Source organism: Gymnodraco acuticeps, unplaced genomic scaffold (genome assembly GCF_902827175.1).
Source record: "Gymnodraco acuticeps unplaced genomic scaffold, fGymAcu1.1, whole genome shotgun sequence".
NCBI lineage: Eukaryota > Metazoa > Chordata > Actinopteri > Perciformes > Bathydraconidae > Gymnodraco > Gymnodraco acuticeps.
The window spans coordinates 30,566-58,474 of record NW_022990769.1 but is presented as its reverse complement, the minus strand read 5'-3'; the positions used below and the strand labels follow the sequence as shown (position 1 = coordinate 58,474).

Here is a 27,909-nt window from a genome sequence, read left to right as displayed (position 1 = left end):
ATGTGGGAGGAAGGTAAGAATGTGTGTGTGTGTGTGTGTGTGTGTGTGTGTGTGTGTGTGTGTGTGTGTGTGTGTGTGTGTGTGTGTGTGTGCGTGCGTGCGTGCGTGCGTGCGTGCGTGCGTGCGTGCGTGCGTGCGTGCGTGCGTGTGCATGTCTTTTAAGGCTATACGAGAATGTTTTCGTCATTCAGCTTCTTATACTCGGTCATCCTGAGAAAAAAGAAACATTTTCTAACAAATTGGAACCATTTTGAATGATTTACTTGATAGATTCTGTATTTGTAACTTCTTTGGCGGGAAGTATTATATCACGTTTTTTCCACCATCAACCAGGAAGCAGCATTTGATCCCCATTGAAATGTGATTTAAAATTAACGATATATTGATTTTCTTTTTGTTGTCTTTTTGGAATATATTGTTAAATAAGTGGATGAGATCTTGTGAGACTCCTTTCTGACAGGAATTCCTTTATTCTTTCATTCAACGAGACCATCATCAATATCTGATGTTCAACATTCATGTTTTAGATCGTTACATTTTTCATTTTTAATGTTAAAAGACCAAAACATTTCATATCATCTATTTTTGTCCAACAATAGGAAGTTAGTCTTTTCAGCTTTGATGTTCTGCTCTTCACAGCGAGGTCAGACTTTTAGCCCAGAGGTCACAGTGTGTAACGTGTGTGTTTGTGTTTGTGTGTGTGTGTGTGTGTGTGTGTGTGTGTGTGTGTGTGTGTGTGTGTGTGTGTGTGTGTGGGTGTGTGTGTGTGTCACACAGATTACCCTCATGGTATCAGACTGACGTCGGCGAACCCCGGCGGAGAGAGGAAGGTTCTGATCGTCTTCACAGCGCCGAGTCAGCAGGACCGAGCTCGATTCACCTCTGACCTCCGAGAGAGCATCGCTGAGGTGCAGGACATGGAGAAGTACCGCGTGGAGTGTGAGTGTTCCTGACACAGCGCATCAGAACTTATGTATATAGTAGTGATAATACCAGTGGTCACAGCAGTGGCGTTAACCAGTGGTAATAGTAGTAGACAGTATTGAAGGAAGTAATCAGAATTCTGTGAAATACTTCAATAGAAGTTAAAGGCCTATATTCATTCAAATGTTTTATTGTTAAATGCACATAATGTTAAGTCCCAGGCTCCTCAAACAATGCTAAATACTTTACTTAAAACATTAAAAAGGATAAAAATACTGTAATAAAATATTAGTAAAACATAATGTTGCAAGTGACATGCAGCAATAAGGAACACATATGCAAATAATAAGATAACATTTAAATTGAAAATATTATTTAAAAGTAAGTAAGAATAAGCAGATTAAAATATTTAATGAAATAGTCACCCCAAAGAAAAAAAAAATTACTTCAATGTCTATAGGAGCCAGTTAATTTTGTATGTATTAATTTATTGATTAATTGAAGGGGTTACATAATAGATGATATAATCGTTCAGCTGTTACTATAAAAACTGTTGGCTAATTTAATAACAAAATCATGTTTTATAAACTCTCAGAATCTAAACTTTTTTTATTAAGGGGGGAAACGGGGGTTTTGTGAAATTTGAGAAGAACTATATACAAATATTTATATAAACAAACTTGTAGAAGTATAGGCAGTAGCACTACGTCACCTCGGGGAAAACTGATATTATTTGAAGCTTTTATTTCACTTTCATTCAATGATCATTGTTCCTCCCCTCTCTCTCCTCCCTGCAGCCGAGCTGGAGAAGCAGAAAGGAGTGATGCGTCCCGGAGTGATGGCGGGGGGAGGACCGGGAGGCGGGGGGGCGCCGGGAGGGGGGCCTATAGGCGGCATGAAGGGCGAGGCGGTGAACGGCATTCTGGGTAGACCGAGCCTCGACGACACGTACGCCTCGGTGGACGGACTCAAACGCACCGCGCTCAGCTCCTCTCTGAGAGACCTCTCAGAAACAGGTGAGGACGGGACACAATAATGATATAATAAATAGATTATTAATGAATAAATAAATAATAATAAAAACAATAATAATGATACATTTTAAAATATTGTTGTAAAACTTCAAAAATAAATATTAATATGTTTTGACAGTAATAATTAACATTTTTCTATAGCACCTTTTAATTTGTATTAAGTATACATTTTGAAGGGGGACCTGGCCATGGCATAAACAGCCCAAAAATAACACATAGCTGCAGACAGAAAGCCCACCAAGGAGACGACTATTTAAAAGAAATAACACTTATTCAAATAACAAATATTCACAAGAAACAATAAAATCATAGTAAAAAAAGTGTGTCTGGTTACCAGGTGATTTTAAAACCCTTAATATCTTAAGGAATCTGCCTTTTATTTGTATATATGGAATCAAAGGCATCAAAGGTACACGTATTTATTGTCAATTAATTCATGATAAATTGATTTCAGATCCAGAAGTTAATATATGATCATTATAACACATAGCATCAGTTAAGAAAAAGCTCTATGTAATATAAAATAGGCTCAATAATGGATCAAGGAAGAAGCATGTGAGTCTTATCTCTGTGTTTTCTCCCCCTGGTTAACAACAGCTTACATGTTTTTTTGTGAGACGTAACTGGGATCCTGTTAATGGGAGATTTTCTGTTTACTGCTGCAGCTTTTATGACTCACTGACTCAAAGCAAACCTACATCTGTGGTCTTATGCAACTGATGAAAATGTGATGAAATCTAAAATGGAATTATAATACAGTAAGATGGAAGTCAGATGTGGAGCCGTGATGCTCTGTCTCCACCTGCTGGACTATAACATACAACATGAAACATTAAAGGGTGATTTTACTGTGGAAACTGCACTTTATAAATAGCTGGTTTACAATAAGGGTGTTTCTTTTTACTATAGAGGTATGATAACTAACCTGATAAGCAATGCACTGATACCCCGTAAATATTGTTTTTTAATTATATCAGATTCAGATTCAACTTTATTGTCATTACGTAGTACATGTACTAGTGACGAAATGTACGTTTAGGCATCTGACCAGAAGTGCAAAATAGAAGTGGAGGAGTCTACATAATAAGAATAATTATACATGGAATTATTATAAATAGAATAATTATAAATAGGCTATAAACAGATGACTATATACAGTGTAAACGGCATTGACAGTAAAATATATAAACAGGTGGGTGGTGGGTATGGGCTTGAGTCTATCAGGGAGCAGAGTTCAGCAGGGTAACAGCCCTGGGGAAGAAGCTGACCCTGAACCTGCTGGTCTTGGACCGGAGGCACCTCCCAGAGGGTAGGAGGACAAACAGATAGTTTGCAGGATGAGAGGTGTCTTTGAAGATGTTGTGCGCCCTCTGCAAACACTGTATCCCCTGGATCAGTGGTTCCCAACCTGGGGGGCGCCAAAGATCGCAGGGGGGGCGCCAGGCCTCAGATGATTTGAGGCCAAATATCATATTTAGACTTTTTTTTAATTTTTTTACATATAATTGTAAAGCAATACATGATTGTCACTAAAAGCCTTGTCTCTACATTACAATAAAATATAAAAAATAATTGATTAATTAATTTGAATAACAATTCAAGTTAGTAGCTAAAGGCATACTAACTACAGAAATGTATAATTCTTTGTTTAATAGAAATGTTTCTTCTGCCCGTAAAGTGTCCAAACCAGGCTTTTCTGGATAAGCGCATTTTTAAAACATAGCCATTGTCCATGCAGGTTTCAGTTGGATTATTTGTCACAGTTGCTCCGATCAGATCGGTCTCCTCCATTTTGTAGATTATTTACGACTTTTGAATCCACATAAACACATCGGCAAAATCCGGCTTACTTTGAGCATGTGTTTTAAACCGTTTAATCCCTTTGTGAATTGTTCCCACTTGCGCCGTCCTTTAATTTCTTCATACAGCGGGAATCCAAATGAATTAATCCTGAGTCCAATAACCATCAAAGTCACTCCAATAGTGCTCCTTAATTACGCTTTCATCCTCCTTTAACACAATACTTCACATTCATCTAGTTTGTGACAGTAGTTGTAGCATTTTTGAGAGTTTTAAACTTTAATTACCGCAACTTCCAACAGGAGTCATTTGGGGGGGCTCTTGGGAAAAAAGGTTGGGAACCACTGCCCTGGATGTCCTCGATGGCAGGGAGTGGGACACCGATCAGAATATTCAATCCCAAATTGTGTATCTGAGGATTTTTTGACCAATTATGGATATTTTTTCTAAGAGTACGCAACTTAACCCTCCTATTGTCTTCATTTTCCCCCCCTTACTTTGGTGTTCGCGGTCAAATTTGACCGGTCCTGTTTTAACTGCTATTACAGTAACACAAAAACCATGAATCATCACCAAATTTCATTTAACACCCTTTCAAACTGTACATATTGTATCAGACTACTGGTGTACACGAACAACTGCAGTAAATATACAAAGAATAGACACTGAACATGTATTGCGTGTGCCAGGTGTGATCCATGTGGGGGGATGGGCACATAAGAGCGGGAAATGTGTCAAATTGTTCTGTGTGTGTGTGTGTGTGTGTGTGTGTGTGTGTGTGTGTGTGTGTGTGTGTGTGTGTGTGTGTGTGTGTGTGTGTGTGTGTGTGTGTGTGTGTGTGTGTGTGTGTGTGTGTGTGTGTGTGTGTGTGTGTGTGTGTGTGTGTGTGTGTGTTTTATCTGATCCGGATGGTTACTAATTCCGGGAACACCATGGGTTTTACTAAGTTGACTAAATCATCCAAAATGCAATGAAAGTGGTGATCAGCAATTGTATATGTTCAAATGTCTACTGTGAAGGATATCATAAAGTCTTAATGTAATCGAATGTAAAACAAAAAAGTTATGATTGATGAAAGTAGTAAATCGGTCAGATTTGACCCGAAGACAACAGGAGGGTTAAACCCAAGTAAATATCCTAAATTCAAAATAATATGAACATCTATTATTTATCCGCAGAAAAGACAAAATAAATAGTAAACAAACAATCAATTTAAAATCAAATATACTTTAAAAAGTGCAAGTGACCAACCAAGAACCCTGTCTGCCTAATCTGCAGGAAAATTATAAAAAGAAAGGTGTATTTTTTTTAACGGGATAACGTGTTTGAACTTCCTCTTTTTAACCGTGCCTCTTTCTGATTGGGTAACAGGGAAGCGAGGTCGTAGGAACAGTGTCGGGTCATTGGACAGTACCGTTGAAGTAAGTTTGTCGGGGGCGGGACTGAAAGCATGCGCCGTGTTACCTCCCAGCATGCATCAGCAGATTATCACGCACATGTTGCATGTTTAATAATGTTCGTCTCAATGCTTGGCTCGGCAAGGTTTTTTGTGTAATTTTGGAGCACCTTTTTCCGGCTTTGGATGATCTTTACTTCCTGCAACGAAGGTCATACATGATGGTCATACACCAGGATGCCCAACATGTTTATAACTAATCATTTGTCTTTGTCTGCTTCACTCGTTCTTCTTCTTCTTTCCTGCATGTCTGTCTTGAAACCTGATTCTAGTTCAGTTCAGTACAGTAAAATTCAAACAAAAAAAACAAAAAACTGATAGCATATCCTTTAATTGAAGTGTCTGAAAAAGCAATATTGTTCACGTACTGAAACAAACAGAGCAGTGGCTGCCGGGATGATTGGAAACTATCTCTAAAACTTTAACCAAACTGCTGTTATTCTTCTTTTTAAATATTGTAAAGTGTTTATAAGCCTGGTTCTGTATTTGATTCTCTTCCCTTGTTCTTCTCCCCTCAGGGTTCCATTATTAGCAGCCCCCGGCCCCACCAGCAGCGCCCCCTGCTGGCCGGAGGTCTCCCCTACAGCATGATGGCCCCCTCGTCTCCAGCAGCTTACCGGCCACACCGCCCAACTCAGAGCCCCGGTACAGGGGTGGGGGGTGGGCCGGGGCTCTGTCACAACCCGGGGGGGATCAGCACCTCCCCTCTCGTGAGCGGGGTAGGGGCTGGGGGAGGAGGCGGGATGGTGGGGGTGGGAGGCCCGAGTGGCGGCGGCGGCCTGCTGGGGAACTTTTTTGGGAGCAGGAGAGGCAAAGTTCCCGTTCCTTTGACGATGACGTCGCCTCCTCCTCAGGGTCCTCCCAGTCCTCTGATGATCTCCTCCCCCCCTCACTACCCCGCCCCTGCCCCCCCCCATCGCCCACCCAGCCTCCCCTTCCCCGTGCCCCTCCCCATTGCCCAACCTCGCTCAGTCGGACTTGGGAGGGGTTGGAGGCCTCGGGCCGTCCAAGCTGCAGGCGCTGCACGCCCAGTATTGCCACGGCAACAGTGGAGGAGGCGGAGTCAGTGGGATCCAGCAACAGCAGACTCCGCCCCCTCCCTACCACCACCACCACCGGTACCACATGCAGAGCGCCCCCCCGCACCTCACCCTCTCTCACAGGTTCTCCGCCCCGCCCCGGCGGCAGGGTCCCCCCCCTTCTCACCCCCCGCAGCACCAGCGGCTGCAGCATGGCGGCGGACAGCACCCCCGCTACAACCTGGGCTTCATCACCCCCCCGCCACTCTCCCCTCACTCCCCCCTAACCCCTACTACCCCGCACGGACTCTACCACTCGGGGAGGCCGGGGGTCGGCGGTGGAGGCAAACTCCCGCTGACCATCTCCCACTCGCAGCCTCACCCCCACGCGCACACACACTCTCACAACCATGCCGTGCTCACACACTCCCCTCTAAGCCCCTCCCCTTCCGCCTCCCCCTCCACCCATTTCATCTTCTCCACGCCTCCTCCGCAGACGCCCTCGGCACGCCTCGTCAGCCAGACGCCCCCGCAGCCCTATGGACCCCAATATCAGCAGCTGTCGTCCATCCCGCCTCCTCCTCCGCACTCGCCCTTTCCTCCGCACTCGCCCTTACCTCCGCCGCCCAACACCCCACTCTCCCTGCACCAGGGGGCTGGGGGAGGGCAGGGGGGAGGGTCCAAATCCAAACCGGTCAGCCGGATCAGCACGGTTGTGTGAGGAGGCAGAAGATAAGGACGGTAGTTCGACGCCCCGCCGCGGGAGTGACAGTAGTGAGGAGGAAGAGGAAGAGGAGGGGAGGGCAGGTACAGGCGTTTCAAAATGGCCGCCTCATGAGTAGGAGAGCACTTAGAGTGGGGAAGAGGAAGTTACTCAGCCTGTGTTATTTTCACATCCACTTCCCCTGCAGGTAGAGAGACTTTCCCCCCCTGTATCGAAGGTGTTTGTTGGAGAACGTTTTTTCCTCGAGGAGAAAAAAACACCAAGAAGGTGAATCACATATCTGAAGAATAACATATGGAAGTCCTGACGTCTTGGTGACAATCACCTCCATCCTCCCTTCGTTGTGCCCTTCAGAGGTGGATTTAAGAGGACATGTGTGTTGTTCTTCCCTGACAGAGGAAGTGTTTGTGTCATATTGTGAGTAAAAAATGTGTGAAGTGCTGTAGTGGACAAACGGTTCAGGGACCAGACGTGAAGGGAACAGTGCCTGCGGATTTATCGCAAGGGGTTAGCGCTCGATGCTAACACTACGAACCGTTTGATGGGACAGTTCAGGTTTTTTAGGAATCCTGAGAACGCGACGAGTCCTTTTTACTATATTCCAAAAAATCACACTAGTCTTGCATCGCTTTGTTTTTGCACAAAAAGCACCGTTGTTTGGGTTGTTGACATAATACAAGCCATGAGTCGTAACAGAAAGGCGGAAGTGGTTAGCATTAATATGGTGCAGTTTCTGTGTCTTAGACAGGCGTGCATGACCTGTGCAATAGCTAATGAGTGTCGGTGTGTCAATGGTTAAAATCAATATGCAGGGGGAGGGATTTGTTGTAAATTGAAGCCCCAATCCAGCATTTCTTTGACCAGGAAAAGTGCATTAGTGAAGGTTACTGAAGACTTTCCTATCTACAATAAACTTTTGTAATAACTTTAAATAAGCCATCATAACAAAAACTACAGGTGTCTTTTTACCTTTGTGTTTTGCAAAAATTACTAAAAGCCTTTAGTGTTTGTGGATAACAGGGTTTCAGCAGGGGGTGCTACAACGTTGTTTTGGATTGGACTTAAGCATGGTAATGGTTGACTTTTGACATTGCAATTTTCCCATTGATTTATTTGATTATTCTTAGAAAACCAATTAATTATCCCCTGCAAGTGTCTAAGTATATTTGAACGTATAAGCTTGAATTATAATATATGTCAACTGTATTTCATGCTTCATATTCTATGTGACCCTATATGTTGCTGGCAAAGGAGATTATGCTGAAAGGTGCCAAACAGGGTGCATTATGGGAAACAGAGTATTTTGTTTAACTGGCTTGTTTGAATTTGATGAACCCCGGGAGCTACCGTACCTCTGGACATTTATCAGTGGAAATGTTAAATGAACTGGGTGGGAAATTACATTCAAAAAATTGTATTAAGTTGAGAAAATCTAAATTGTGTATTGCCCAAAGAATATCCGATACTCCAAGAACTCCAAGAAAGGAGGAATTCCCAAAGAAAAAGATTTGATCAACGGTGTCTACAAGAGGACAAGGGTCACATTAATTTTTCTGGAAGTTCGACCAAAAGTAATACAAATTTGGGGAGTTTTGATTTAAAAAAGACAGAATTCTGAGAAAAGAAATCATAAAAAATAATATTTCTGAGATTGACTTTATTCTCGGTATTCTGACTTTTTCAGAACTAAACTTTTTATTTTTTTAAATAAAAAATCGTATTTGACCCTAATCCTCTTCCGTAGGTGTCCCCAAAAACACAGGTAGGCCTACATACTTTTTGGTTACCAAAAAAAGAATCTGCAGAAAGCAAAACTCGGGAAAAACGAGCTTATATAACTAAATATGAGCACAAGTTGTTGTCCCCAAGAAACAAAGAGAAATTGTTGTCTTACCTTTTGGAAACAGACATATGTATTTTCCCACCCAGTCCAAACTGGTTTATTTTCTCTAAATATGATGTGAAACATTTCTGGTGACCTTAAGGGTGAACAAAGTTGAATACCACTTCCACTACATGTGATGCATAAAAGAAGAATACGGTGCCTTCAGATGGAGGGACATGACCATAAGAAAAAAATTAAAGAAAGACCACCTTGGAATATAAAGACAATTCAGAATCTAAACAAGTAATACAAAGTGATTGATTGTATCCATTCAAAAAAACAAATACCAAGCCATTTACTGCATATTTTTGAAAATCTGGCTAAAGGACAGAGGCCATCGTCTCACGATCATCCAATAAAGGAACCTGAAACTGGACCTAATTTGATCTTGAAGGACTTGCAAACATCTGGACTGAAGTGCAGAACATGTTTCACCAACGCAGCACTAAGTGAAATATTCTTCAACAAACTCATTTTTACACATTATTTTTGCACCTTGTGTTACCATGCCAGTATTAACTTGTATTTCCTCGCTCTCTCCATTTTATCGAGATCACCGGATGTCAGGGCAGGAAGCCCGTGATGGCTGATAGAAAGTTCCTTCGACCATTTGAACTATTTACCAGCCATTTGTACTTTTTTGGACTAGAACTAAACCTCTCAGTGCTTGTTGCTTTCCTGTCAAAAGGGCAGGTTTTGCCAGCCTCTTAAAAATATTTACCAGCGTTCAACTGGTGGATGGTGAGATATTCCTATGATGTTCTGAATGCAATCATCAATAACATGGTTTTTAGTTTCCTTGTGATTACGTGAATGCGCCAACTGTAGATAATAACTGTACAGTGTGTTCTATTTTCAATGGGGCCAACTGCACCGATCTGTAAGTTCAGAATTGCTTGAATTAACAAAATGTATGCTCTAAAAACCAAAAGCTCATCAGGGTTCTTCACTTGAAAAACAAAACAATGAAAATACCTTAACTGTTTTTGTAGAAGCTTTTTGTTTTCGAGGTTTGTGGAAATACTGTCATGGATTATCAATGGACGGAGTTCCTCAGGGTACCGTCTTTGGTCCTCTATTGTTTTCAATCTGAAGAACCCCTTTGGCTTTTTAGAGTGTGCTTCTGATATTATTATCAATATTGTTGTGTAACAAGCTTCTACTAACATAACGTACTCCTTGGGCTGTTTTGTATTTTTAGCATTTTTGATTTTGTTATGTGCTTACAAGTGTGAGATATTTTTTTCTGATTGGGGCATCTTATAAAAGTACAACTTTTTTTTTGATTTTCTTAATATGTTGACAACAAAACCAAGACTTTTCGGTTACTAACCAACAACTAATATTTTCTAATATTTTAAATACAGACTGTGATTATTTATTTCACTCACCCCCGCATGGTTCTGCAAACAAACACCTCTGAATCATCGCGAAGCCTCTCACCAACCTTTTAATGGAAACAAGCAACACTTCTGCTACCAAACAACCTTTTAAAAACAATATATCCTGAGCTGCTAGGAACTGTGGATGGTTGGTTACCCATCATGTATCTAAAATTACCTACAGAAACACAAATGAACACCATGTCAAATAAAGGCTATACAATTAATTGAACACACTTGAAATAACAAAACAAACTTCTCGAGGAGCACTGGATTAAACCTACCTCGCACAGGATTACACAACATTTCACCCTGATCCACTGCGTGCCTGAGCTGAAGCACATCCTCACTAAAATGTATATTTTAAAGCGACCTTACCCTTGCTTTTGCGTGTTTTTGCCTACAGTACTGCAATTTACATTACTGCCAACCATCTTTCCACTTATCCCTTTGATTTTAAGAGCTCTTTCTTTCGGACAACCTTCGATTTTAGTGTCAATCTCTTTTTAAGGAAAATCAGTTTGCAGACACTCTGTTTATACAGATAGATAATCAGTACAAACAAACATACATTTAGCCATGACCTCAAACCCCTAGTGAGTCTTTACGACTTTGTTCCAGATTGTGTTCTTGGACCCCAAATACCCACTTGCAGGTCCAGTTTACAGAAAATTCTTGTCTGTATTTTTTGTGTTTTTTTCTTTTATTCTGGGGTTTATTTGCTTACACGAAAGTTCATTTATACAATCAACAACCATCAACACTCAAATGTAATGGTTAAAGGCAAATTCTCTATAATGGACTAGCTCTCTGCTGCACGATGCAATTAGATATTCATTGAAATAAACTAATAACTGCCTGGACATTAGGAAATCAATCTAAATGGATTGCATGGTTGGCACAAGTAATTTACAGTATATGAAGTTAAACTTTAAAGGATATACAAAAGCACAGCTATGGCACTTTAAATTCCACATTTAAATTCGTTTTTTTCTGCCCGGGCCTGCTCTCCACTATCGGTTTGCATGTGATATTTATTACAGTATCTGCACTGAATGAAGCTGTATTATAAACATGAATGTACATAACCATTGTTTTATGAAAAATGACAATGAGAGTACTCACTTTGCTCCGCAGAGGGCAGTTTGTGTCGGGCTGGCTTTACAACAGGAATGGAAGATCTGTCTTTTAACGCCAAAAGAAACAGATCTGACTCCTGCAGGCAAAACAGGGAACATTTAAAAAAAGAAAGAAATGAAAGCATATCAGATCCGATTCAAATAAAGTAAAAAAAAATTGATTCTTCTGTTCTTGTGTAAAGGAAAGCCTGTGTTGTGTGTATCTATACAAGGGCGATGGACCTGGATCTATGTTGTACGAAACAACACAATAGACTGCTTTGTGGAGAAAAAATATTTCTTGTTTATAATGTAGAGCAAAGAGAGACTGGAATAGTCCTTGTAAAATTGTACGAGTACAGTGTCAAATATGTGTCAACAGAGACAACATTATTTTAAAAATTATGTATGGAATATTTTAGCTGTGTATATAAATATATATTACTTGTACTTTGTTTTTGAAATTGCAGAGATATGGAAAAAAGTGGAAATATTTATTGCTCTAAAGATATAAAAAATCTGTTCATGTTGATGGAACAACGTGTCCTGTTTTGTTTGCCCGATTTATGTGTATGCACAAACACAGACACAGCTGTTTTCCAGCAATCACAAGGTTAAGGGAACATTTTTTACACTTAGGGGCAATTTGTTTAAGAGTGAGATTCGGACAATTAATATACATTTTAAGGTAGGACGTGGTTGGCTAAGCTTAGCAAAACCATAAAGGATGGAAGCAGTGAGGAAAAAAATAGCACTGGTGCCTCTAAATCTCACTGTTATATGTTTTTTTTCATTGTATAGAATTAATGTTCTCAAAACGTATATGGAAAAATATTTGATCCTACTACAAAGGGTCTTCTCGACACTTTTTGAAGTGGCACTCTTAAAGGTCATATTTTGTATTGGTAGTTAAATCTTATATTAGTTTACATTTTCTTTTAATCATATTTTATCTCATCTATGTCAGGATATAGCAGAAAACACGAGTCGTTATTTTTTCCCACACATCCGCTCTCTCCTCTCAAACTCCGCTGCTCTGCCAGTCCTGACCGTCAACCCCCTGCTTCATTGACATCTCGCAGCATGAAGTTAAGGCCATGATCAAAAAGATGAAACCCTCCACATGGGCCCTGGACCCCTTTCCCACAGCCCTGGTCAACATTGGTGCCATAAGTCCCCTGATCACTTCAGTGATAAACCACTCCATCCAGTCTTTTCACGTTCCATCCCCATTAAAAGCCTCTGTCATCAAACCACTCAAAAAACCCACCTTAGACCCTGTAGTCCTTGCTAATTACAGACCCATCTCCAACCTGCCATTTCTATCAAAGGTGCTGGAGAAAGTAATTGCCATTCAGATTCAGGAACATCTCAAACTCAATAACCTCTTTGAAAAATTCCAGTCTGGTTTCCGCCAGGGCCACAGTACAGAAACTGCCTTAGTCAGGGTGACCAACGACCTGCTGATGACAGCTGACACCGGATCTCCATCTCTCCTCATCCTCCTGGATCTAACTGCAGTATTTGACACCGTCGACCATGACATTCTACTCCATCGTCTTCACTCGACAGTTGGACTCTCCGAGCCTGCCCTAAACTGGTTCTCCTCATATTTCCCCGGGAGGACTGAGCACGTCACCTTGGGAGCGGCAAAATCACAAACACACTCTGTGACCTGTGGTGTCCCTCAAGGATCAGTCCTCGGCCCCTCGCTTTTCACCATATACATGTCCCCCCTTGGTCGTGTCATCAGCCGGCATGGAATATCGTTCCATTGCTATGCTGATGACACACAGCTCTACATCAGAACAAACCCAACCCCCTCCGCACTCTGCCATCATCCACAATAACCACATGCCTGGAGGAGATAACGGTGTGGATGAAGCATAACTTCTTTCAATTAAACAGCTCCAAGACTAAAGCCATTCTGGCACTCCTGGATTAATTCAGGTAGACACTACTGAAGGCCTAGGTGTGAAAGGCACGGCCTGTTTATATTTTCAACATAACTTATTTGAAGATATAATGCGACAAAAACGTATTATAATTATGATGCAAATAAAGAAACCCATTTTTGTATGAAATTTCAGTAAAGGTAATTTTTTTTATTGATAATTTAATTTTAATCAAAAGTCAGCAAAAGCCAACATGTTATTATTATCTCCCACTGGCCAAGCAAATACATTCAATAGTAAAAAACCCTAAATATATTAAATTCATAACCATATTTAACAAGGAAAAGCATCACATTCTCTATCTTCTATCAAAATGATCGTAACTACACTGAACGAAAATATAAATGCAACACTTTTTTTTGCTCCCATTTTTCATGAGATGAACTCAAAGATCTAAAACATTTTCTATATACACAAAATAACCATTTCTCTCAAATATTGTTCACAAATCTGAAAAAATCTGTGATAGTGAGCACTTCTCCTTTGCCGAGATAATCCATCCCACCTCACAGGTGTGGCATATCAAGATGCTGATTAGACAGCATGATTATTGCACAGGTGTGCCTTAGGCTGGACACAATAAAAGGCCACTCTGAAATGTTCAGAGCACAATGCCACAGTGCAATGCCACAGATGTCGCAAGTTTTGAGGGAGCGTGCAATTGGCATGCTGACAGCAGGAATGTCCACCAGAGCTGTTGCCCGTGAATTGAATGTTCATTTCTCTACCATAAACCGTCTCCAAAGGTGTTTCAGAGAATTTGGCAGTACATCCAACCGGCCTCACAACCGCAGACCACGTGTAACCACACCAGCCCAGGACCTCCACATCCAGCATGTTCACCTCCAAGATCGTCTGAGACCAGCCACTCGGACAGCTGCTGCAACAATCGGTTTGCATAACCAAAGAATTTCTGCACAAACTGTCAGAAACCGTCTCAGGGAAGCTCATCTGCATGCTCGTCGTCCTCATCGGGGTCTCGACCTGACTCCGGTTCGTCGTCGTAACCGACTTGAGTGGGCAAATGCTCACATTCGATGGCGTCTGGCACGTTGGAGAGGTGTTCTCTTCACGGATGAATCCCGGTTTTCACTGTTCAGGGCAGATGGCAGACAGCGTGTGTGGCGTCGTGTGGGTGAGCGGTTTTCTGATGTCAATGTTGTGAATCGAGTGGCCCATGGTGGTGGTGGGGTTATGGTATGGGCAGGCGTATGTTATGGACGACGAACACAGGTGCATTTTATTGATGGCATTGTGAATGCACAGAGATACCGTGACGAGATCCTGAGGCCCATTGTTGTGCCATTCATCCACGACCATCACCTCATGTTGCAGCATGATAATGCACGGCCCCATGTTGCAAGGATCTGTACACAATTCCTGGAGGCTGAAAACATCCCAGTTCTTGCATGGCCAGCATACTCACCGGACATGTCACCCATTGAGCATGTTTGGGATGCTCTGGATCGGTGTATACGACAGCGTGTTCCAGTTCCTGCCAATATCCAGCAACTTCGCACAGCCATTGAAGAGGAGTGGACCAACATTCCACAGGCCACAATCAACAACCTGATCAACTCTATGCGAAGGAGATGTGTTGCACTGTGTGAGGCAAATGGTGGTCACACCAGATACTGACTGGTTTTCGGACCCCCCCAGAATAAAGCAAAACTGCACGTTTCAGAGTGGCCTTTTATTGTGGCCAGCCTAAGGCACACCTGTGCAATAATCATGCTGTCTAATCAACATCTTGATATGCCACGCCTGTGAGGTGGGATGGATTATCTCGGCAAAGGAGAAGTGCTCACTATTACAGATTTTTTCAGATTTGTGAACAATATTTGAGAGAAATGGTTATTTTGTGTATATAGAAAATGTTTTAGATCTTTGAGTTCATCCCATGAAAAATGGGAGAAAAAACAAAAGTGTTGCGTTTATATTTTTGTTCAGTGTAGCTTTTAAAGCGTCACACATCAACATCAACTCTCATTTACATCCTTCATACTGCCTATCTGTCTGATCCTTCTAAACTTTATTAATGATTTTACAATTACTTTTCTTTACCTTCACATCAAATTGCAAAATAAATGTAAATGACAAGATTTGTTCCCATTTTTTCAACAGTTTTTTACTGTAATAATTCCTAAAAATACATACAGAAGTTTATTTAAGTACACCAAAAGCTTCAGCTATCTGTGGACATTTTACACTTCAGTTAAGTTATAAGTGTTTTAAGTAGGGTCCGATTTTAAAGCTAAAACCCGTCACCAGCATGATGAATGAAAAGACAAAAAGTGAACTCACATAAATGTTTCCGTGTTCGCTGAGTTTGTTTGGATCTAACTTGTCGTTCAGGAGCTTCACAACCTCCATGCTGTCTACAGTGGCCAGGTCTGTGTGTTTCTCTCTGCAGTATCTCTGTGCTTCAGACATGGTCTTTGCTTCAGAAACAAAATGGTACTGACGTTCAGCATGTGAGGAGACAGCGCTCAGCCCTGCAGAGACACAGACACTTTGATTAGATTCAATATCAATTACTGAACCGACTTCTCCAAATTACATTAAAGTTAAACTGTAAATTAAAGAACTTAAGTAATTGTCAGAGGGAAACCAAAATAGAAAGTACTAACAATTGCTAATGGGACAACATGCAGTATTTTAAATAAAAATATATAAAACTCTTGCCTGAAAGGGCGATGATGATCAGAAGAACCTTTTCCATCCTTGTCTCTTCCCTGTTCTTCTCTTTTGGACAGAGACTGGAGATGTGCAGCTTTTTATATTATACATTAGGTTAAACATTAACTAACATTATGCGTTAGTTAGCTGCACTTTCGACTTAATGCAAAGTGGATATGGGACTGACAGCTTTTTTATATCAGGCCTATTTACTTACATGCATTTACAAGGAAAGACCAATAGAGAAATATGGGCGTAGGTCTGGTGATACACAGCAGGAAAACCAAATTACAACTGTTTGTCAATGCAGCCACCACGAAAATGTCCTTCAGCGGCCGGCGCACTTCCTGGGGTCTTGGGAAGGTTCCTAACGGAGTGAAATGACTCAGAAGTTCCTCAGTGTCAGACGTGAGAGAGCTGATCAGATTCTGATGATAGGAAAAGAGCTTCAGTGCTTCCTTTATAATCTCCTTTAGTTGAGGATACACTCGACCACCCTTTTAGAAATGAAAGGAGAAAATGTTGTATATATTTTAATACTGTTGTTCATGTTTATAAATCATCACCACAAAGAGCAAAGTATCTACATGCGCTTATGGTAATCTACTGTTTCCTCATGGCAGACGCACATCAATAACATCCGCTGGCCAATCATTCACAGCCTAATGTAAGTGCAGTCAGATTCTCTTTGCACCGCAGTTGTCTTTTCCTGAGTCCTGATGTATTCTCCTTTGCATTTTCTCTTAACCCAATGATGTTTAACTCAGAAGTTAAGGAATAGTGGTTTGGAAAAGACGATAGGATATTTTTGCAACCTGTGTGGTCAAAAAGGTCATCAATGCAACTTGTTAGAAAAATATCACTCGTTACCGGCTTGAGCTTCAACCTCAGGATCCATGTATTTATTATCCTCTCAAGAATGGAAGTAGTCATCACATACAGAGCATTTAGTTCAACTAGTTCCTGAACAGTGTCCTTCACACGCTGATATACAAGAGAGGGAGTTACACAGTCACAAGATACATGTATACCGGTTTAAATGCTTGGTTCAGATTAGCTAAGACCCACGTAAGCAATAAACATAACAGTCATATGTCTATCTCCATAGAGGCTGAATCATCATGTTAATCACTTTCATATGCCTAAAACAGTCCTGATGCTCTTCTAGGTAATCATATATCCTGTCATGTACACAGCTACAGTTGGGCCTTTGTTATCATGTTACTCTGATATTGGAAAAGTACATTCAGTATTTTCCCAACACATATCCAAGAGCCACATTACACTGAAGCACGAATGGCAAAAGAAGGAAACGGAGGTAAAGGGAAGGATCACATATACATATTCAAAGTTATGTGGCTTTCATTGACTTCCTGCTGACTCTTCCAATGAATTCATCAGTCCATCTTTGGTCTGTTCCCCTTTTCGTCCTTTGCATACAGCTGATACTGCATGTGTGTTTCAAAGTTCATGTGGGTGTCATCGTAAAAGTAGTGTGTTTGTTTTACATGTTCAAATGTTTGCATGTAGGCTAGTTTGTTAGGAAATACTGTTGCCCATGTCTTGACCAGGGCTCCATTGGATGATTCATTCTCAATGGGACTTGAATAATGGTTTAATAATAAGACATTTAAAAAACATTGCGTGAGGCGATTGAAAAATAACTCAACTTATCTCAAACAATCAGTATCAGAATCAGAAACAGTTCGTCCCACAGAGGGGACATTTGAATTTGTTACAGCAAGAAAAGAGCCAAAGACCAAGAAGGATGCATACAAAAATACTAAAGATACAAAAATTACACAATTTACAAAATACACATCCTGTAACAGTTCTAACAGCTATTTACGGCATATGTATATATTGCACATAATTGGTATTGCACAACAAGAGGTGTCATAGTCTTTGTTGTTATATGTGTGGGGGTCTACCAGGGACCATGAGGGTTATACAGTATGACCGCTGCAGGAAGGAAGGAGCTGTGAATATCTCTCTGTGAGACATTGGGCACAAAGCTGGCCTTCCTTACTAGTCTGTTCAGTCTCTTCCTGTCAGCAGCCGAGATGCTGCAGCCCCAGCAGACCACACCATATAAAATGGCTGATGCCACAACAGAGTCATAAAATGTCTGAAGGAGTGCCCCCTGCACCCCGAAAGACCTCAGTCTCCTCAGCAGAAAGAGTCTGCTCTGTCCCTTCTTGTACAGAGCAGCAGAATTATCAGTCCAGCCCAGTTTATTGTTCAGATGAACACCCAGGTATTTGTAAGATTTCACAATCTCAATGTCCGCTCCCTGGATTGTCACTCGTGTGGGGGGTGTTGGGGAAACATTTTCCTCGGCCCATAACTTTGACCCAGTTTATCAGTTTGATCTCGCTGAGATCAGGCCTGAAACCTTTGGCTGCTCTCAGTGTTGTGTCTCCCTGCTCCTGCCTGTTGGCGTCAGCTGATAGCAGAGACGGAGTACTCGAGTCCCGAAAATCGGCACTCGAGAGAGAGAGTCGACTCGCGCACTGATTGGCGCGGACTCGAACTCGGCCTCGTGACTCAACTCACATATGATGTTTGTCAATTTAAAAGATAATTTTGCAAGTCAAGAAAAAAAAAGGTTTGTGGTAAAACTGTGAAGTAACACTTATTTTGTGTGAAACCGCTCCATGAACTACATCTCTGGTCTCACACAACACACGTCACCAAGATGGCCGTCACCTTAGCACATTTCACCTCTTTCTTTCAGAATGAGGCGAAAAGTATTAAACGTCTGGGCAAATACACAAAAGGGGAGTTAGTCGAGACCTCTCCAACTGCTATTTGGAGAGGTCTCACCTCCTTGGCCGTGGTGCCCTTGAGCAAGGCACCGGACACAGGAGATATGAAAGTGAGTATTGTATGAGACTTGAAAAGTGAACTAAGATGTGTTAAAGTGGAGTAGAAGTTCAAAATGAAGCTGGGCCTGCTGTAAAGCAGTGGTTCTCAACTGGTGGGTCGCGACCCAAAAGTGGGACGCGGACCCGTTTCGAGTGGGCCCTGAGTGAAGAAAAATTCATTTCATATCATGAAATATGACCCCCGGATTGATGATTGACAGGTCACAGAACAATGGGGGCTATCTACCCTTACCCACAATTTAAAGTAATTCACACAGACTCTCTCCTCTTTGCTCTTCTCTCTGTGAGGAGCAGCAAGTTCAGCTTCAGAACAAAGTGAAACACAAACAATGACATAAAATATTATTAAAATGTCGGGTAGTAATAGATTTATTTATTTTCTTCTCAGAGTGTACCAGAATGCGTAATTTATATGTTCGGATCGCGATCTATTGACAAGTGGGTCCCGAGGCCTGACCAGTTGAGAACCACTGCTGTGATGTATAGAAAGAAGTCAAAGGAAATACCTATTTCAAATATTTTATATTTTCTCTGTAACTTTCCCTGAAAATGTTTGAAATTCCTTGAAATCAAATATGTTCTCACTTTTCTAAAGCACAAACTTAACAGGGGAATATTTAACTTTAAAAAAAACTATCAGTAAGTCCATTAAATAAAATATAATTTTGTGGTAAAAGTTCCTGGACGATAATTCTCTATATCAGCTCCACCTTTATCATCTGCAACAAAGTAACATGTATTATTATAATCTTTATATTTTATCCAAAATGGGCCATCCCGCATATTATGTACTTACTTTATTTATATTATATAGTATATTTTGAATCTAATACCTCTACTTAATTAACAATATTAAGGACTTTAACTTGCAATGGAGTACTTTGAAAATGTGATGGATAACATTACTAAAGTAAGTGTTCATATAGAAACATTTGTGAAATTCATTGGCTGCTTGAAACACCAGAAACAAAACATTCATAACATTTCCATACGTTTGATACACAGTAGGATTTTCCATTTTGTTTATATATTGTCAGCTCTGTGTTGTCACCTTATGGTGAGAGTGTGTTCTTATTTTCTTTTAAAAAGAGGGCCTATCATTTTCAGGTGTTTATCAGTATGTAGTGTCTCTACTTTAAAGAGTCCTCTCCTGCTGATGTGCAGGTGTATATCAGTATGTAGTGTCTCTACTTTAAAGAGTCCTCTCCTGCTGATGTGCAGGTGTATATCAGTATGTAGTGTCTCTCTGACATGTCTCCATGCTTTAATGTTCAAAAAGCTCTTTATTTTTCTCATACTGCCTGTGCTGCAGCACCTCTTTTCACCCTCTGTCTGAAACCAGAGCCCAGTCTCCTCTGATTGGTTAGCTGGCTCTGTTGTGATTGGTCAACCGCTTAGAGATGTCCCGCCCCTTAGCCTATCACGTACAATGTGTTGGAGCGCTAGCCAATAGAGTCGAGCAGTGACGAGAAAGGCAGAAAACTATTTAAGCAATAGCTCACGACAGGCCGTGGTATATGGTCATTATATCACAGTTAAGGGCTGTTGTTCGGGCCGTTGATCGGCCCGATGCGAAGCGTTATAAAACGGTTACCAACTATGGCAATATGAAAGAAAAATACGCTCCAATTTAAATATTATTAGTAAATAATGATGTTCAAAATAAAATAGTCCCTCCGTTGCCTTCTACACAAAACAGTGCGAGGTGGTTGCTATGCAACAACACTAACGGTACGTCCACACGGTTCCGTCGCGTTGAAGCTTGCCGGTGGGCGTGTCTGGCGTGCGACCAACAACCAATCACATGAATCTCCCGACCCGACACACAAGCACGCAATTTGATTGGCTTGCGCTTCCGTCTGCGCTTGAAAAATTGAACTTTTCTCAACTTTCGAAGCGAGGAACGGAGGCAAAGTGACGCAACGGAACCACAATGCAGTTCGGCAAAGCTTGACGTCCCCCATTCAAAGTCAATGGGAAGCGTCTCTGTTGAAGCACGCAACGGAACCTTGTGGACGTACTGTAACAGCTAGCTGGCGACAGACAGCGTTGATCGATTATTTGGCTATTATTATTTGACAGTTGCATAGAAATCTCTCAACATGTTATTGAGCTGCTGTTTTTCGACGTCTGAAAGTCTATGACCACAGCTTTATCCTGACACCAGTCTTCAAAGCACTTAGCCACCCATTTTGTGTGCTTCACGGTGTTCTGTTCGTTTCGGTTTTTTTTCCAGTTGGTCGGCCTGCTCTTCACGTAGCTCTGCATGTCGTCGTTTAGGTGCTTTTTTTTTCTGGAGATAGGCACTGCTCAATCCACTCCTCCATAGTAAGGCCCCCCCAGAGGTCCAAGTTAACCTTAAATGTTTCCATCTTAAGCTTTGTTAGTTAGTCCGTTTCGTATCGGACGTAATGTAACAGTTGTAACGGGTGTAGCTTTTTCGCGGAGGGATACTGACTTGTGAAAAGTAACTATAATTCTACCCGTGATATACGCTCATTATATCACGGCTAAGAACCAATCAGATTGCTTGATTTGACTTATCCGTTTTATAATTATAAATAATATATGGTGTTATAGTTTGAGGTACTTGTATTATCATTTAATATAACATTATAGTGACTGTTCAATTACATTTGTTTCATCTTTTCATCCTCTTTCTGTCCAGTAAAAAACAGGTATGTGTTGATTTCAAGATGAAATGTTCCTTTGTCAGAAAATGCTTCTTGAGCCGAAAAAAACTTTTAAAAAACAATAATTAGCATCTGATGGAAAATGCAATGCATAACGGAGCTTACACGCGGCGCAGTGTGCGTTGAAGCTTGCCGGCGGGCATGTCTGACGCTCGGTCAAGTGGTCCATTGGAGTGAACGGAGCAGAGCCATATTATATGGCTCTGAGTTTAGCTATTCCGCCACTGATGAGGTGTTTTAATCCTTAATTGAACCACTCCTTGCACTTTAAAATGTATTTGCTATATTTTAAACGTCGTATTTGTTACTCTTATTTTATGATTGCATACAAAACTTAAAAAACATACATTTGATTTTACCCATAGATTTTACCACTACATCGAATCCACTGTTTCCGGTCGAACCGGAAGTCCTTCGTCGTGTTTTAAAACTGTCGAACGTGTGTCGCGTTGCTCTTTCACAAAGTTCATAAATGTGGTAAGTTTACGTTAATTATGAACACCTCTTTTCAAATATCAACAGCAAATATCTGTCCCCCAACGTCTGCAACATAAACCGTGCTGTCATGGAAACAAACGATTTGTAGAAACACTCATTCAAAGAGGAACTAGGTTAGCTTTAGCATAGTTAGCCGTCTTTAGCTAACTATATATTCGGTGACACAGCCGCTAATTCTAACATCAGCTGGTTGTTGTTTAATGAAGTTGGGGCATGTGTCAGTAGGATGTTAGACGAGATTATTTTCATTGTGTTAAAAGCTACGACAGGAGCTTAAATGGTGTCCTGGTGTTTTGTTTTGGTTAGCCGTTAGCTGCTCGTCATGTCCTCTGCTGCCTGTAACAGGTCGGTTAATGTGTCAAAAGATCTTTCACTGATACAACTGAAAGTCGTTCATTCAAAACCTTAAGCTACCTTACTTTTAAAAACAGAAATATAGGCATCCGAATACACTACAGGTATGAAAGTAAGAGTACACATAATGCAGGCTCATTTCAGAATGATATACATCTTGTTATAATATCAATATGTATTGATATGGTCAGTTTATATGATTTCTATATTGTTCTGGCAGCACTTGTGTCACTGAATCCAATGTTCGACGTTGTGTAGTTATAGTAAGTTAGATGTAGCCTACCTAAATGATACCATATTAAGTCATTCTTGTTGCAGCAGCAGAAGACACAGTACATGTGTTAGCTGTAACCTAGGCTATAGCTCACTTCACTAATCCACTGTGTCTGTGATCAGAAGGTCACAGGTTCAAGCCCCTGCTGATACCTCTGTATAAACTGTACTATATCTCTGTATAAACTGCACTGGTGTGATCAGAGCCAGAGTGTCTAAGACCATAGACTCTGGTTTATACCACACCACAGATCAACAGGAGAGTGGAGAACACTGGGCCACTTCAGAGTGCTCTGGTCCTGCACTGCTCCTGACATTATCATTATGGAAGGTTGTGGCTCAGTGGGTTAGTGCGCTGATCTTAACTGCAGTCAGCATGTCGTTGTGTCCCTGGGCAAGACACTTCACCCCAAATTGCTCCTTTGGGGATTGCCCACAGTACCGAATGTATGTAAGTCACTTTGGATAAAGCATGTAATGTAATGGATATATGAAATATAAAACATTGTGACATTAAGTCTGTTGTAATGTATATTTGATGGGGTGTTCTCTCTTTCAGAGCGTCTCCCTGTCTTTCTACGGTCGGCTGGTTGAACAGAGAGCGATGGCCGGTCCAGAGCTCCTGCTGGACTCCAGCATTCGGATGTGGGTCGTCCTGCCCATCGTCTTCATCACCTTCTTCGTGGGGATCATCCGTCACTACGTCACGCAGCTGCTGCACAGCGACAAGAAGATCGACCTGGAGCAGGTGTCTGACAGGTGAGGGATCATTTTAATTAAAACAATTTGTTTATTCTTTGTCTGTTTACCAAGAGTAAACAGACAAAGTGTTTAACAGAAAGTCAAGTTGTCATACATGATCATACAAAAAACGATATTGCCATCAATTACTATGTGTTTGCTTAAGTAAGGTGTGTATGTTCCCTATATGTCTATATGAGAATAATAAGAATAATCCGAAAGTTTCGTAACAACAACAAAAAGGGTGGTGAGTCAATTCAAAAGTGTTATAGCAGTCATACAGAAGTATAGTTCGTTTGGCAGCAACAAGTCAGTGACTTTGAAGTTATAATAAACTTCATTTTTCGAATGTTTGGATTGATGCTTGAGAATTTGCTCGTGGACTAATGTGTATTTTTGTTTGTGTTTGTGTTCAGCCAGGTGCTCCTGCGCAGCCGCGTCCTCAGAGAAAATGGAAAGTATATTCCCAAACAGGTAAGCACACAATCTCTAGGAATCAGGAATTTAAAATCATATACATTTAGTGCTAATGCTGTCTTTACTACTTGTAATCGTATAGTAATATTTCTTTCAAAAGTTAAAACGCCAATTAGAAACTCTACAATTTCTCTATAAAAAAAAATATAGACCCAAAAACGACAGCGTCATTTTGAGCTGTATGATAGACGTTAAACTTGATGTATTATAATAGTTTTTCTTTTATTAGTTACATTAACTACTTTCCATATTTTTGAGGTTTGTACTCATGTTTTGTCTTTTCAAATTAAAACCCAGTAACACATATAATCACTGGCAGGTTAAAGAATGTTAAAATTCTCTTTAAAGTTATATAGGTTGGTATTTGCTAAATGTACCATAATAAACATTTAAATGAGATCCTAAAGGACTTACTGTGAGTGAATACATCGAAAGGCTCTGATCTGTTGTGTGTAAACATGTTTCTCTGCTGCAGTCTTTCGCCATGAGGAAACATTACTTCAACGACGCAGAGACCGGCTTCTTCAAGAAGGTCAAGAGGAAGGTTGTCCCCAAGAACCCCATGACAGGTGTGTGTGTGTGTGGGTGTGTGTGTGTGTGTGTGTGTGTGTGTGTGTGTGTGTGTGTGTGTGTGTGTGTGTGTGTGTGTGTGTGTGTGTGTGTGTGTGTGTGTGTGTGTGTGTGTGTGTGTGTGTGTGTGTGTGTGTGTGTGTGTGTGTGTGTGTGTGTGTGTGTGTGTGTGTGTGTGTGTGTGTGTGTGTGTGTGTGTGTGTGTGTGTGTGTGTGTGTGTGTGTGTGTGTGTGTCCTACGATTTACAGATTTGATCTTGCCTTAAGGTGTCACACACTTAATTTTTGCCCGAGGCAGGAAGTATAATAAGTTTTAATTTCAATTTATTTTCCGTGTGTTAATATATACTTTTCATTTCTGTTTTCCCGAACTTAAAAAAGGAAACTGTTTTGGATTTGATCCTTTCGCTAAGGCAGTTTCTTTGTTTTGTATTTCATTTTCATTTTTTGTATTAATTGACATGAGCACTTCAGCCATTATCTAAATGTAGTTTATGTCTATTATAAATGTGTGTGTATTTGTTTTTAGACACCAGCATGCTGACGGACATGATGAAGGGGAACCTGACCAACGTGCTGCCCATGATTGTGATCGGCGGCTGGATCAACTGGGCCTTCTCTGGGTTCGTCATAAGTGAGTTCTCCAGCTGTTAGTCATTAACCCTTTAACACAGGGGTTTGGAACCTTTTTCCTCTCAATTTTTCCAACATCCTCAGGGGGCCGTACAAATGATTGACCTCTGCTTAAACACACCAAAATCACAGCCCATTAATTTGGCCTTTCTTTCATGCTGTGCAAAGAAAGAGCAACCTCTGAATCCAGATATCTCACCATGACTCGCGCATGCATTCACGAGCACGATGTGGCATGACCGCCAAAACAGAAAGATATGGACACAAGATGTGTGCAAATGTATTTAGATTCGGGGGGGCCTAACCTCCTCTAGGGGGGTTATGCATCCAGGCATGTTCCCCCAGGAAGATTTTAAATGTTGAAGTTGAAAGCATCAATCTGGTGCACTTTGAGAGCAACATTAAGAGATCTATGGAAACATCTCTCAACACCCAGATGAAACAGAACTGTAAGCAGATTAACTTTTTCTTTATGGATATTTTACAAATCACTCTCCTTTCAAACTGTATTCTTGTTTATTAATAACAACTTTTTTTTTACTGTAATATAGTATTTTATACCTGTTTACTTTATTCTCTTGTTTTTTGATAACTATAATGATCATATAAAGATGTGCCTACCTCACTGGTTGGAGAAAAAGCTTCTTATATTCGTTAGCATAGCTAGCTAACCAGATGCTAATAACAACAAAGTTATTGACTGTATGATCAGTATGACAGATGAACAGATCGCCACTGGGCTTACAACTAAAGACACAGCCACGCAAAAACTGTGGCATGTGTACGGCTCCTTATGGGCACTGACATTTCTGAAGTGCCGGAGTCGCGTTCTGGTGCTCTCCGTCAGAACTACACCTCTGTCAGACGAGACATATACCACATGATGACACGTTAGGCTCGTGTTGTGTTCAAGGACCCTGACCTTGGCCAGGAAAAAAAGGCACTCGCTTGTTTAATTATTTTGCGGTCTAGATTTCTTACATTTTTTTCTTTTTTGCGTGTGTTTATAAATTACCTCGAGGGCCGTACCAAATGGTCTCGCGGGCCGTATACGGCCCGGGGGCCGGAGGTTCCCCACCCCTGCTATAACACCATTAACACTGGTTAGCTTTTTAACCCTTTTTTTATTAAAGATACAACTTTTTTGATTCACATGTTCAAAGCTTATTTAAAAAGAAAAAGTCAGACTGTTTAAAATATTTTGAGTTTTTAAGAAAACACTAGGGATGTTCCGATCGCCAATTTTGGGGCCGATCACAGCACAGAAGCTAAAGTCGCTCTAACTTATTCTTCTTTGGGACTTAAAGTCAAATTAAATAACCCCAACCCTATTCCTGTTTGTTTGTGATTGTTGTTGTTGTTGTCTTGCAGCCAAGGTGCCGTTCCCTCTGACTCTGAGGTTCAAGCCGATGTTACAGAGAGGAATCGACCTGCTGTCCCTGGACGCCTCCTGGTAAAAACACACCGACGCTCCTCAGCAGACCATGAACACATCTCAGACATTCACCAACAATATCTTACAATCCTGACAGTTCAGACAAACAGTAAACTTACTCAAAATAATCCGTTTTCTACCATTAATATCTTTGTTAATACTTATACACCACTGTATTCATTGAAATATATTCATTTATACATATTTATTTAATATTTTTGTGGTTTTTTTTAGCATTATTTTAACCTTTTATTCTTAAATACACTGTCCTCAGGATAAATAAAATACATGTATATGATTAATATAAAACAGAGCTTCTACAGTGATGTATTTATATTAGGAGCTATTTCTCTTACATCAAAAAGAAAACAGGAGTGACAGTTTTATTGAAATCTAGTTTTTTTTAATGGCGACCCATAAACATAGACAGGTATCATTTTATATATTATATTTGAGTGAGTGGACAGCTAGTCACAAAACTGCCTCCGTCATAAAGTGTCACTATGACTTTTAACCTTTGGGGGGGAAATCTCAAATTAAATGAAGTTCAATAACTATAAGTTCAATTAAAATGGCCAACAATAAACAGACATTTTCATAACAATTGCCTGTGTGTCCATATTTCAAGGCTTAAGTAACCCGGGGGGGATCAGCACCTCCCCTCTCGTGAGCGGGGTAGGGGCTGGGGGAGGAGGCGGGATGGTGGGGGTGGGAGGCCCGAGTGGCGGCGGCGGCCTGCTGGGGAACTTTTTTGGGAGCAGGAGAGGCAAAGTTCCCGTTCCTTTGACGATGACGTCGCCTCCTCCTCAGGGTCCTCCCAGTCCTCTGATGATCTCCTCCCCCCCTCACTACCCCGCCCCCGCCCCCCCCATCGCCCACCCAGCCTCCCCTTCCCCGTGCCCCTCCCCATTGCCCAACCTCGCTCAGTCGGACTTGGGAGGGGTTGGAGGCCTCGGGCCGTCCAAGCTGCAGGCGCTGCACGCCCAGTATTGCCACGGCAACAGTGGAGGAGGCGGAGTCAGTGGGATCCAGCAAACAGCAGACTCCGCCCCCTCCCTACCACCACCACCACCGGTACCACATGCAGAGCGCCCCCCCGCACCTCACCCTCTCTCACAGGTTCTCCGCCCCGCCCCGGCGGCAGGGTCCCCCCCCCTTCTCACCCCCCGCAGCACCAGCGGCTGCAGCATGGCGGCGGACAGCACCCCCGCTACAATCTGGGCTTCATCACCCCCCCGCCACTCTCCCCTCACTCCCCCCTAACCCCTACTACCCCGCACGGACTCTACCACTCGGGGAGGCCGGGGGTCGGCGGTGGAGGCAAACTCCCGCTGACCATCTCCCACTCGCAGCCTCACCCCCACGCGCACA

At 41.5% G+C, this 27,909-nt stretch overlaps 2 protein-coding genes across 2 annotated transcripts; both read left to right on the top strand.

The window, feature by feature from the left end:
• LOC117556905 (IQ motif and SEC7 domain-containing protein 2-like) lies at positions 1-27,801 on the top strand. Its single transcript, XM_034232499.1, has 6 exons — positions 1-13; positions 778-939; positions 1,722-1,940; positions 5,130-5,179; positions 5,733-5,960; positions 27,241-27,801. The coding sequence occupies exons 1-6, from the start codon at positions 1-3 to the stop codon at positions 27,799-27,801; spliced, it is 1,233 nt and encodes a 410-aa protein (XP_034088390.1).
• LOC117556902 (ER membrane protein complex subunit 3-like) lies at positions 21,904-26,711 on the top strand. Its single transcript, XM_034232498.1, has 6 exons — positions 21,904-22,034; positions 23,242-23,441; positions 23,840-23,897; positions 24,376-24,469; positions 25,000-25,104; positions 26,475-26,711. Exons 2-6 carry the CDS (start codon positions 23,287-23,289, stop codon positions 26,558-26,560), a joined length of 498 nt encoding a protein of 165 aa, XP_034088389.1. The 5' UTR covers positions 21,904-22,034; positions 23,242-23,286; the 3' UTR covers positions 26,561-26,711.
• Positions 27,802-27,909: the final 108 nt, after the last annotated feature.

Excerpts from the sequence above, each read along its gene's own strand:
- LOC117556905 (XM_034232499.1), top strand. Across the intron at positions 940-1,721 it reads GGAGAAGTACCGCGTGGAGT|CCGAGCTGGAGAAGCAGAAA; the intron begins GTGAGTGTTCCT and ends TCCTCCCTGCAG. Across the intron at positions 1,941-5,129 it reads GAGAGACCTCTCAGAAACAG|GGAAGCGAGGTCGTAGGAAC; the intron begins GTGAGGACGGGA and ends ATTGGGTAACAG.
- LOC117556902 (XM_034232498.1), top strand. The coding sequence starts at position 23,287 with ATGGCCGGTCCAGAGCTCCTGCTGGACTCCAGCATTCGGATGTGGGTC. Across the intron at positions 23,898-24,375 it reads GAAAGTATATTCCCAAACAG|TCTTTCGCCATGAGGAAACA; the intron begins GTAAGCACACAA and ends TCTCTGCTGCAG. Across the intron at positions 25,105-26,474 it reads CTTCTCTGGGTTCGTCATAA|CCAAGGTGCCGTTCCCTCTG; the intron begins GTGAGTTCTCCA and ends GTTGTCTTGCAG.